At 42.7% G+C, this 13,278-nt stretch overlaps 1 protein-coding gene across 1 annotated transcript; it reads right to left on the bottom strand.

Annotated features, from left to right (window-relative positions):
- Window positions 1-4,684: 4,684 nt before the first annotated feature.
- Window positions 4,685-10,658, bottom strand: TMEM267 (transmembrane protein 267). Its single transcript, XM_080933769.1, has 3 exons — window positions 10,650-10,658; window positions 7,279-7,660; window positions 4,685-5,292 (listed from the first exon to the last, which is right to left on the bottom strand). Exons 2-3 carry the CDS (start codon window positions 7,657-7,659, stop codon window positions 4,957-4,959), a joined length of 717 nt encoding a protein of 238 aa, XP_080789895.1. The 5' UTR covers window position 7,660; window positions 10,650-10,658; the 3' UTR covers window positions 4,685-4,956.
- Window positions 10,659-13,278: the final 2,620 nt, after the last annotated feature.

The raw sequence follows: 13,278 nt of genomic DNA, 5'->3' as shown, positions 1-13,278 counted from the left end.
AGATGGGGGTGGTACACCCCTTAAGTCCCAGCACTTGGGAGGCAGAGGCAGGTGGATCTCTGTGAATTCAAGGCCAGCCTGGTCTATAAAGGGAGTTACAGCACATTCAGGGCTACACAGAGAAACCCTGTGGAGGTGGGGGAGGGAGGGGGGAAAGAAGACAGACAGACAGACAGACCAGGAGATAATGGTGACAATACCTTGGAATTATTCAAAGTACAAATTAACTCTGGAGGTTAGTTATTAAAAGAAATTTCTCTTTTGGAATAACACTGTCACGTTTGCTCACTCACAGCGGGTCCTCTTCTGTGGTGATTTTAAAAACAAATGTCAAGTTTGAAATTAGATCTGCTAAGCTGGAGTTCTGTTGCCCGAACTCTTCTGGGGCCTCATATAAATCCATGTGCAGGTTTTCCTTCTGTGTGAAGAAAAAGCCATACCTCCAGCAGAATAGGATAGAAATTTATAACTACTTCAAGTTTTATCTTGAAAATTGGCCTGGACCTATATAGATGAGGCTGGCCTTGAACTTACTGCTTCTGTCTACCAAGAGCCAGGATTAAAGACACATGCCACCATGCTCATTCTTCAAGTTTTATCCTTTTTCATAGGAAAATAAATCAAATTAATTAAGGAGTTTCTCAGGTCAATGAACTTGCCATGAACTTTCTGACCTGGGACACCTTGGTACATTGCTGGAGTCTGATGAATGTCTGATTGTATGTTGGATAACAGAGATCGCTGTGTGTGCACAACTGTGGCCTTGAACTCAGTGGGGGAAGCAACAGCTGATCAAAGATTTCTGACCACTAGGACAAATAGTACTAGCTTCTGAGTTTGGGACATCAGATGATGGTGTCAGGCCAAACATCCATAAGCTGAAATCTCACTTATGGTAGGAAATGGAAATGCCCTCACCGAATATAAAAGCATCCTTGCTGATTGTAAACTGTGATACAGGAAGACATTCCTCATGGCCCAAGTGGCTTTCCAACTGTAGAGAGGACCACCATCACTTACTTCATTTGTTCAGTAGTAATTTTCTACACACACACACACACACACACATGCAAGTCAGCATTACAAAAATGATACCGTACTGTTCTAATGATTGTTTTAATTTTTAGACACTTAAGACAGACACTTTTGCATAGATCATGTGGATTGGGCTTACCTATCTAAATCTTTAGGCTTACCTATCTAAATCTTTGCACACTACTTTGTTAGTGATCATTAAAGACTGGTGAGTTCCTGTCTGGGTTTTGCCTTAAGTCCCGACTGCCATCCCTTTCTTTGTATTTACCTGTTTAGCTCTTCTCAGTAACTTCCTGGAAATGGGATTTCCGGGTATAGCTTGTACTTTTAAATACAGTAGCAGGTTTCCTTTGGCAATGATGTGGAGGCCTGTACACCTCTCAACAATAGTGAGAATCACTAACCAATAATTAGAAGCCTGCTAGAAGATTCAAAAACTAATTTTAATTTTGTAATTTTTAACTAACTACATTGAACATCTTGGGATTTCCTCTTAAAGGATTATTTCCGTAACACAATGTAATATTTGAAATAGACCCTTTCTTTGGTGTAATTGAGAAGTAAAAAGTGTCCCAGCCACGTGGTGTTTCTAAATTTATTTCAAAACTACATTCATACCCACCTCTTCCCACATTGGCAGAAGTTCTGCATGTGTTTAGCCATGAAACATATCACACACAGGGAAATACTACTTAATAAATTCTGTCTGCCCTACATTCATGTACCTTGACATCTATGAAAGCCACAAAATATACAAAGCAATGGGCACTGCCCACCAATGGAGCACACACAATGGCGTTCAGTTCTGTGCTTTTCCAGTGAGAACCAGCTATAGCCCCAGGGAAGAAACCAGCACAGTTTTCAAGTGTTTGATTGTTTGCTTAACCCCACTGCAAGCTTCCTAAACCAGTCATCAGTGTTGGAAGATGTTGCTAATTTCTAATTTGTGGGTAGACTTCTTATAGTATTTGCATCTTATCACCTTCTTATAGCCGTAATTATATTAAATATAGGTGGGCTGACAAGTTTACCTCTGAGGGAGCATTTGCTATGCGCTATGTGTGTATACATATACATCATTGTGTACACGGACAAGGCCAGCACACTAAAGAACACACGGCCGTATCTAAAGGCTTTTACAGAACTGCAGACCCAGAGCTTCGAGTATCGCCCACTTATCACCACTGTTTGCCTAGTTGCCATAAAACTGTGTGAGGTGCCACTGAATCTTATAGCTCTGCTATAACATAAATGAGATTTTGTACATTCAGACTTTATATGAATAATATGAAATGAAGTGTTATTTCATTTATAATGGATTATAAAAGGCATAAAGCACTGGGGTTATCCTTTAAACTTGTGTAAAAATTGTGACCAACTATCACTGGGCTTGTCTGATTTGAAGGGAGGGCACAGGACTGAATGACCTTAGTCATCGTTTTGTAGCTTTAGGAGACAAAGTCCACCAACTGAAACTCCTAATATAAAAAATATTCCCAAGCCAAGCATGGGTTTGCAAGTTTATTAATCCTGCACTCAGAGGCCAAGGTAGGAGTAATTGGTAGTCCAGTCCAGTCTGGACTGGGTTACATAGAGATCATGTCTTTGAGAGGTGTGTGTGTGTGTTTAATACACCCTCTCACAAATGCTTATGGTCCTAGATAAAAATGCAGTGGGCTTCTGGACTTGGAGAATACACACTGTGAACATTTGGGCATCTCTGTCTCCTGTGCAACCTGCTCTCTCGTCTAGTCCTGCTGTGGGCCAGAGCTCGCACCAGGTGCTCTCGGAAAAGGAACCTGGTACCAGTTGGACTATGAGGGGATGAGTGGACTGCACCATCCTGAAGTCAGTAGGAATAAGTGTGTGAACAGCAATCTTAAGGAGCCCGAGAGCAGACAGGGAGGATGGACCAGTGATGAGAAGAGCCCTAGTGAAGGGGCCTATGAAGAGACGGAGAAGATGCACAGGCCAAGATGGAACCCAAGATGATGCATTTCTTTGGTTGGTAGGACCAAGAACAGAGTGGTAGCATCAAAAGATGACTGCTGGTTGTTGGTGTCCTAGAGGTCACACCACAGCATCCATGTAAAGGGACATTTATGAGGGTAAGGGTAGGAACTATGACAAACCACCCCAAAACTCTAGTTATTATTTGAGGACGGATGATGGTCTACATTAATTTTCATTCTAACAAAAGGAAGACAGATGACCCCCAAAGTCCCAAGATGACATTCTTAAGCAAGGTCTTCTTGTTGTTGCTTTGAGATAAGGTCTCTCCATGTAGTCCTGGCTGTACTGGTGCTTGTTATGTAGACCAAAGGCTAATGATGGTCTTATGTTTAATACGGGGGGGATACATAGGACTTTACAACTTAGAAAACTTCACGTAAGATATAGACTTTATTTTCATGGATTTAAGCCAGACTTCCCCCCCCTGAACAGAGGGTTTTTCAGGTTTCTCTGAAGAGCCCCGACTGTCCTGGAACTTGCTCTGTAGATCAACTTGGCCTCAAACTCGGAGATCCACCTGCTTCTGCCTCCTGAGCACTGGAATTAAAAGTGTGTGCCACCATATCACTGCTAAACCATCTGTTTAAAAGTAAATCTAATTAAATTTATTCTTTAAGTACTTAACTATCATACCAACCAAATTGACAGTTGCTTTCAAAAACTAATAGGTTATACAATCTAACAGGCTGAATAAAATCACAGATTGCAACCTATTTAATTTGACAATAAGAAAAACTCCCCAAAGGTCATGAACCTTTGAAACAATGTACAGAACTCTGTGTAAAGCAAGAAGCCTGGCCTGCCTATGTCAGCAGGTTCTGAGTTACAGACTTTTCCTCAGAGAACAAGGCACACAGCTCCTAGCCTTACAAGTTAAAATCCTAAGAAAACAGAAATCACATATGCCACAAAGAAAGGCAGGAGCTCAGGGACAAGGCATGTCTATGATGTTTGTGTGGAACTTTAAATGTAACATTTACAGCAATGCACTTCCTTCTGTGGGTCAGTCATTTTAACAGTCTAATCGGAAGGAAAAGAAACAGCAACATTTTCCAGAAACAATTTTATTCTGAAAACTCTTTTAGTTCTCAGTACAGAGATGATTTAAAAAAAAAATAGTTTCACACACTCTTTTAGGCTGGTATGTAACGATCCCAGCGCTGTCAGCTTCAGTGGCTGCGGCAGTGTCTGTCTGAAACACCACCACTGCTCATTCCTGCTTTTCCATTCAGTAATGATCCAGTTATGTTTTCCAAATCAGTGAGAAGTATGAGATTCTTAGGCAAAGACATTAACCATCCCCCATAACTTTCAGAGAACATAATTACAGATAACGTGATAATAATCACTTCCTAAATGGATTTCTGAAATCGTAACTTAGACTAAATGCTTTTATTTTAGATATTGACAATTACTATCCACAAAACATTTTAATGTCAGTACTTCTGTCAGGACCAACATATATGAAATAATTGTTAGCCCTGGATTTATGTCTAATCATGATCTTGTTTATTTTGTCTTCCTCACTGTCTCAGTGTCTCAGGAAATTATGAATCCAAATAAATTAGTGATCCAGAACTTTGAGCATTTGATCAGGAGATGGACTGGTTTTAAAGACACATACTGGTCTAGACAATACAGTAGATATTAATGAGTTAAGACCAGTAATGTCAGACAAAGCAGCAGCAACACTGGACCCCGCATGAAATGAGGGCAAATCCAATATTGCACTAGACAGACACGTAAGAGAGAAGTGCAAGTGCTGAGCATGCTCCTGGACAAGAGCACAGGAACTGTAAAAAAATAAATAAGGTATCTAAGTTTTATAACTTTCACTTGAACATTGGCTCTTTTCATTGACCATCATCTGAGCTGGTTCCTTCTCTTAGAGCCATATATATGGTCATCTCAGACATCAATACGCATTCCTTGTTTTGAAGACATCGTTTGTCTGGTCCCTGTCAAATACATAAGGAATGAACACATGTGTGGCAGAGACAATGTGCTTATTACATAAAACCAGAAGGGCAAAGGAGGAGTTTTTCCAAATGGGCATATCCATAGGCCATGACGGATTCCATCGCGGATATGGTGTGAGGTCCAGGAAATGAATATCATCCATGGGAGAAAGCTCCATGAGTCCCTGAGCTTGAACAAGTGTGTGGCGAGCTTCACACTCAGAACCGTGATGGGTATCACCGTGGAACAGTGAAGGAAAGGTCTTCTCGGAAGAGTCAAAGCGGCCTGAAGGCAGAAGGAGCTGCTAGTATCATTTCCTTCTTTGTCAAACCTCACAGTTCCTCTTAGTATTTTAACATACCCAGCATCAACTACAATCCCAGAAAACACCACAGAAATACCAACACACGGGTTCCAAGCCAATGACTTCTCTCTCCACCCTCTATGGTATTCTAAAGTAAACGTGAGGTTTTTAACTTAAAAAATATGTAAGATGATAACGTATGTCTAACATATCCATTGCATTAACAATAAAATGAAGGTTTTAGGAATATGGCATTGATTTTATAAGTTTCTCAGTATTTGTTTTAAAAGTCACAGACATAAAATATATCCTAAGCATGTGATTTGGTTAATGAAGGTTTAAATAATATTTAAAATTAAAACATTTCTATTTATTTATGTGTATGGACCTTTACTTGCTGAGCCATCTTCATGTGTTTATGTGTGCAATGTGTGCATGTGTGCGTATAAGTGTGAGGTTGACCTGGAGCCAGAAAAGAGCACTGGATCCCCCGGGACTAGAGTTGCAGGCAGTCGCAAACTACCACATGGGTGCTGGCAGCCAGCTCCCCTGGAAGGAAGAGCAGCCAGGGCTCTTAACCACAGTTCTTCCAGTCCTATTTTAAAGTTTCTAAGTGATAACTGATATTTGTACATGTCTAAGGAGTTCAGTGTGATATTTCCTACAAGTATATAACATGTGATGTTGTGTTAGAGTATGTGGTATATCCTTCCCTTCAACAATGAACATTTGTGTGTGTGTTGGGAACACAACTCCTTCTCCAGCTAGTCTAAAACAGACATTGTCAACCACAGTGCTATAGACATGGCAAGTTCTTCCTCCTGTCCAACCTCACCCTGAACCCGTGACTCATCCTTGCTCCATCCCTTCCTCGTCTGTAATTTGTGCTTTTTAAGAACTTCTTGAAACATCTAAGGGTATATACACACACAACAACAAATTAAATATCCCTTCATTAATGCAGGGGAAAGAGAGAATATGTAACTCTTTTATGATAGCCATAAATACATTAAGAATTTACTACTAATGTTTGAAAGATTATTTTGTTACTTCTAAAGTTATTGTTCCCTATGCTAAAGCTGAGGTAATAAAATATTAGCCTTCACTTAAAGGGGAAAAAAGCCAAACTTTATCTTGAATCAGCAACTATTCCTCCTTCCTGATGGAGCTTAGGGGTAAACAACTCTGACACATACTTTGTATCTGACAAAACTAAGAAGTGATACTTTTTCCAATCAGCAGATACATACTAAATACCTACTATGTGGAACAGACCAGTGGCTAACAAAGCAAAAATCCTTGCTTTGAACCTATACTTCTTTTCCGAAATGTTTGTAAAGCACATGCACATAAAAGGCAGAGAAAATCTTTTGATATTTAGAAATATTTAGAAAACATTAACCGAGATACCATTTTAAGTTTAGTTTGACTTTTCGAAGCTTGTCAATACAAAACTTGAAGGCCTCAATACGATTTTCGATTTCTTCACTAGAGACCATGGTAGCCAGTCTGTTGAAATGCATAGATTTGGTCTCAAGTGAGACTGGAGAAGCTAAAGCATTTCAGTTATTCCCCAGGCATGGGGATAATTATGAAACTACTCAATCATGGCACACAGGAGTTGCACACTGACTGGAAGACATAAAGAAGAGGTAAAGTACGGTTGTGAAGAAAGAACACTGACGGGGAAGACTAGGAATGACAGCCGCTCACTTTCACCAGCCGCCTGGCGAGCCAGCACCGGGCCTCTCAGCACAGGTAACACTTCTTACTTATGTCTGTATGCTTTGGGCTTTGTGACTGCAAGTTTGATCAGCAACGTGTCTCTGTGCTCGAGTTTAGACGCTTGATAAATGCCGAACGAATAAGCCTTTCTACTTTAAAGGAAGGCATTCTCTCTAGCTTATGATGGCTATACCATATATACCACATCAGAGCCAGAGACGTTGACCACATTGATGTCTTACCTGTAAAGATAGGGATCGAGCCATAAAAAAGTGGTCGACATCAATAGCAGATGCTAAAAATCCAGCTAAGAGAACTTCCCCAAAGTCAGACTTCTTCCTGATTCCAATGATCACTGCCCACGACCACAAGCCAATCACTCCATGCACTATGTTATCTGAGAGGGCACGAAGCCAGTCATTTTGCTGAATCACGGAAAACCGAAGGAGTCTGTCGGCCACCAGGCAGAAGACCCCCAGACCAAAGCTGGAAATGAGGGATTCTGTGCTACAGCACGGTGGTAAAACACGAGCCTTTTCAACTTTGGATGCCATCGTAAACGGCGTCAGTACAGTGAGAGCCATCAGGAACCAACAGGCGAGTCTCGGTTTCATCCCCTGCATCCTAAAATTTAACCAAAAGAAAATTATCGTCCCTTACATGGCATACAATATGCTGTCTGGCCAAAAATAATAAATCCCTTTTTGCAGGAGAAACAGTTGATGCAGTACCAAGGAGAATTTCAGAAAGCCCATTGAGTGTTATTTATTCCTCCTAGGCATTTAAAGAACTCCATCAGGATGTAAGGGATGTGGCCGTGGGCATCCGCTGTGTCTGTGCACTGGTACGGCTATACCACTACAAGACTCATGACCCCAGCAGTTGCTTGACACAGTTCCAGCAGAACCAGGAGTATTGCTGCAATGCTGTCCTTCCATCTCTCATTTTCTTTGTTGATTGTGAACTTCTGCATTATGATACATTTTATGTCTTTTCCTGAGAAAAATTGTATCTGAGTCTTTTTAGGAAAATCCTTAAATTAACTCTATCTGGCTACTATTTGGAAGTCTTCCTTATGGGGAGATCACTAAAAACTAAGCACATAGAGATTACTCCAGCAAGCTTCTTGGGGTATCAGCCCTGAGCAAACAAACGGTGTAATTGGTGCAGGATAAACAGAGACAACCGACAAACTAACTGGCTGGGAGAAAAGGGTACAGATTGAAGGCCTCTTTTTATTATACCCTTAGAGCTCTCTGAAAATACAGTTTAAAGATAAGGGGTCCTAGAGGCTACATCTCTGGAGGAATCAAACTTAGTAAGTTAGACTGACTAAAACGAACTTTTCCTAATTTATAGCGTAGATAATTAAACACATAGTAAAAGAAGTTAGGTGTTAGTGTTTGTTATTCATAAAAAGACCAGTTTAGATATTTTCTGTTTGTTTGGAGTGATTAGAACTTTGCCAACCTAAAAGTAGGCTGTCACATAGTAAATGTGTTTGATTTGGAGGAGATGTTCTTTAGATTCTTTATATTGGAGCTATAGGGTTAATAATAAGAATAAAATCTGCTCTGTTTTAATCTTCTAGTTATAACCGAACTTGTAACCCTGGACATGTAATAAAAAGTCAAACACATAATCTGTTCCTCTTGGATAAGCATTAGTTTGTCTTTGTTCTGTGAAACTTGTATAAATAGAGAAGCACCTGGCTGCTAGGAAGTCAGAGCCACAGAAATGGCCTGACTGCTAGCTAGTCAGAGCTGTGGCATTCCCTCGATCATCGACCATCCACTGACTCCCTCTCTCCTCCACTCCTCATCTTTTCTCCAGGGCGCCCTGTCAGCCAAGACTCTAAGACCCTAGGCTGGGGAAGGCCTCCAAAGAAGGGGCAGTGCCACCAACAACTGCTCCCACAGTTTTCAAAAACAAATGTCTCCTTTTAAGCCTGGAGTGGCTCAGTGGCTAAAGCACTTTTGCTGCCATTTCAGAGAACCTGAAAGCCCTGTCGAATGTGCCGCTCACAGCTACCTGCAATTCCTGCTCTAGGGCATCTGACACTTTCTTCTGATCTGTACGACAACTACACGCACATGGTGCATATGCATATACAACTAAATACCTAAGTCTAAAACAAGTCTCTTCCTTTTGGGAAAACTGCTTGTCTCCAATGCCTACACTTCATTGCCTGCCTCCCTACTATAGTGATAAGGGTCACCCAAGCTAGGCCTGCCAGACTCCTTTTTGTAAGTAAACTTGATGTGGAATGGTCCACCTTTCCTTGGAGGCCACAGGCTTCAAGACACAAAACAGCTGAGGACAAGAAAGTCCCAGAGAAGTCCTTAATCCCAGCATTCTGCAGGCAAGGGGCAGATGGATCCCTTTGAGTTCTGGGTCTACATAGAAGAGACCCTGTCTAAAAAAAAAATATATCTCCAAGAGATACAAGGACAAAAAGCTAATATTGAAGACATCAAATCCTTGGCTCCAGTCTCCAAGGTTTTCAAGCATGGGCTAGTTTGCATAGCTCATCCTGCGATTCTAAGAGTTACACTTCTATCCCAACAAACATCCCCCTTTTTTATCTATTGCCCAGAACAACAAACCCCAAAACTTTAGCTTATATGAAAAGGCAAGGGGGCTGGAGAGATGGCTCAGCAGTTAAGAGCACTGTCTGTTATGCCAGAGGTCCTGAGTTCAAATCCTAGCAACCACATGGTGGTTCACAACCATCTGTAGTAATGGGATCCAATGTCCTCTTCTGGCAGGCAAATATTTGTACAAAGGGAGCACACATATACATAAAGTAAATATATCATATTTAAAAGGCAAGCATAATTCTGTGCTGAGTTCTCATCTGCCACAGCCTACTGAAATAATTTGTCCATTTGTCAAACGTTTCAGTGCAGTGACACATCTGGGAGTTATTTTATTTATTGGATATTTGCCTGCATCTTGTAGTGCTTGCAGAGGTCAGAAGATGGCATGGGATCCCTTGGGACTGGAGTCAGAGACTTGTGAGCTGCTATGTAGGTGGTTGGAACTAAACTCGGGTCCCTGCAAGAGCAGCCAGTCCCTTGTATGAACAAACAGATTACAGTTTTTCACACTGTTCCCTACTTTTCTGTATGTTTGACATTTTCATTTAATCTAGCGCAGGTCAGTGGTAGGATGGTGTGTGTATGTGTGGGGCATTCGGGGAGTACAACTCAAAGTGCTGGGTGGTCTACTGTCCCAGCACTCAGGAGGCTGACGCTGAAAAATCAAGAGCTCAGACATTCTCAGATCAACATAAAGGACACAGAAACCACATCTCAAAAAGCAATCAAACAACATCACAACAAACAAAGACACCCCCTGCCCGAAACTGCCTTAATTAGGCTTTACAAATCAGCCCTCAAACTATAGTTGCTGTGATATTACATTTGAGTGTCAAAATATGAAAAGCAGATTCAAGATCTAATGCTGGTAATTAATAAAGGGAATAAACACAAATCTTGTTCACTTCACCGTAACTCTAAGGCCATCAGATCTATCTACGTGTGTAAAATATTTAGCGCTTGGAACTACTCCAAATAAAATACACAATTAGGCATTTTAACATGTTTCTAACCTCAGCAAATTCCTCAAGTCATGCTTCTCTGAGGTCCGTGTGATCTAGTAAGTTTTAGAGTCTAAAAAAATAATAAATTTTGATTTCTAAAATTTAGACTGTCAAACTGGACAGGAAGCCTTTGCACTTAGCTAACTCGGGGCATTAGGGCTTTTCTGCCCCCACACACAACCTCCAGTTCCTTGCTCCCGATTGGGAAGAACGCGGAGCCCGGGAGAGCAGCGTCTACAGGGTCCCGAGAGCAAGAGAGGAAGAAGGGGATGATAGGTAGGTGTGCGGCTCTGGGTCGACCGTGAGCCAGTCTCTCCCCGAGCCCACAGCCCTGACCCAGGACTTGAGCCTCCACCGAGCCCTGCTCTGGCCTCCCTCTGGACACAGCGCGGCCCAGCCGTCCCTCCGCGCCTGAAAAGATGCAACTCAGCCCTACCCAGCGCGCTTCGCGGTCGGTGGGCGGAGCCAACAGCGCCCCGCCCCTCGGCCGCACCATAGAGAGGCGTGCGCCGGCCGGCCAGAGCGGCCGAGTCCTCCAAGTCCCCGCGGACGCTGGGATTTAGGCTCCTCTCGGATTGGCGCTGGTCGCTCACAGCATGAGCCCTTGGCTGCCGTGAGTTCCACACGCCCCCAAAGCCGGACGGAAAAGTGGAAAGCGTATCATCGGTTTCTTTGCTTAGTGCGTATTGAGTCACCCACCTCTCCACGATGCACCCACGTGATGGCAGGCAGACAGGATGGAGAAGTCTCCTCACCGGTTGCACACCGTGGGTCTGGGGCTCGATGGCTCAAAAGTATTTAACTTCCTTCAGCGGATGCCACAGGTCTGGGGATGCCACAGGGCAGGCGATGCAGGATCGCGCGACTCGTCAGACCTGACACACCGCAGTGCTTCACCGCCCCCTTGGGGATTTCTCAAGTCTTTGCTACACACCGGCGGGGGCGACGCGGGGGCTGGGAAGCAGCAGGTCTTAGGGCATCGAGGGCATAGCAAGAACAAGCAAGACTACTTACAAATCGTGTTGGGAACCAAAGAGCGATACTAACCGGACTCAGATCCCCATTCTGAAACTGTTGACCTTACTGCCTTGGTGAGGCAGGTGTTGTCTTAGCACAAGGAAACATCTGGTGTGAAACAGCCCAAAGATGTAAAATAAAGCCAGCAGTATTCATGACAGCTGGAATCTTCAGTTTCAAGCAAATTTCTGGGTCACTAAACATACCCTGAAAAAATCCTCAACCTGAACTTTGATTTGTACTGCTCTAGGATTACAGATACTTTTATAATTAAGGACCTCTGTGGCAGTAAGGGGTTGGAATATGCACCACACAGTCTAGGCTTTCTGGAAGCCTACTGCCTAAAAAGCTGATTCATTCATACAACACATCCTGAATCTGTTGTGCTAGGCTACAGAATAGCTTCAGATTAACTATTCCAGTAGAGGAGCTTCTTTGTACTGACCACATGGAAATATGCTGGACAGATAGTGAGTGATATACGGTGTTAAGGAAACAAGGTCATATATTTGAGTTGGGAGAGGCTGAGTTTATCGAGGTAGTTGGGACAACCATAGACAAACTTTTGCTGAGATTAGAAATATGAAGGAGTCGGAGGGCAGCTATAAAGGCGGGGGGTGGTGGGAGGCTCTGTTCACGCAACTAATTGACACTCTCAGTCCTGATTCACACCCTCTGTTCTTGTTTCCTGCCTTTTAACGGTAAGAGTTTGGAGAGTAGAATTCAGACTCCCTGTAAGGCAGACAGGTAGGTAAAGGGGCTGTGGCTAACAATACAGGTGGCAAATTTCCCAGATAGCCAGCTTCTCCAGCCTTCTGGCTTAAGACAAAAGCCGGGCAACTTTTGTTTTCCACTGCAGGGACCCTGCTGATTGACTGGCTCAAGGTCAAGGCCAGATCATGACAAGAACTGTTGTGGTCCAACCCTCAAGTAGAGAAGGAAGACTCTAGGGGATTTGAAACTTTCCCGCCCTCAAGAGATTGGGCTTACTGATTCTGGAGTTCATGCTCTGGCTTTGGAGGGTCTTTTCCACAAGCCTCTGATTCACGTGTTTTCTTACCCCTAACACGTTTTTCTGGCCCTGTCTGTGACGTATTGCTCTGCTGCCCTTTGTGTGTTTCAGATTTCCTGCCTTTGAACAGAGAAAACAAAGCCATCCCGACATCTAGCCTGTTTTCATTTAGGTTGCAACAGGATTGCTTATATAATTTTTCCTTTATGATACAGTTTTTGCTTTTTAAGTTTAGACAGTGGAGGAAATGTTATTAAGAGGAGCCAGTGGTAGATTTAAAACCTCCTGGGTATTCTTTTTTAATTATCTTTTTTTGTGAGATAATATATTATTTCTCCCTTCTCTTTCCTCCCTGTAGCCCTCATATACACCCTCTTGCTCTAAAAGCTCAGCAGGGCTTCAACCCTACATAAAGAACTACAGGCAACTAAGGAATGCTGAGGGAGGAGAAACAATCTTCCCTGGAGAAGAGCACACCAGCTGTTTCTCCAAAACCACACAGCCTGCAAACACACCTACGAGTAACACAAAGGCTGAGCAGATTGCATTTATTTAGGCATATGTATTACATTTATGTAACAATGGTGGACTGCTGTCCTCCAGGCAGCT

This window comes from Micromys minutus (genome assembly GCF_963924665.1).
Source record: "Micromys minutus genome assembly, chromosome: 20".
Classification (NCBI taxonomy): Eukaryota; Metazoa; Chordata; class Mammalia; order Rodentia; family Muridae; genus Micromys; species Micromys minutus.
Note: the sequence above shows the minus strand (reverse complement) of the source record. Positions and strands in the feature narration are given on the sequence as shown.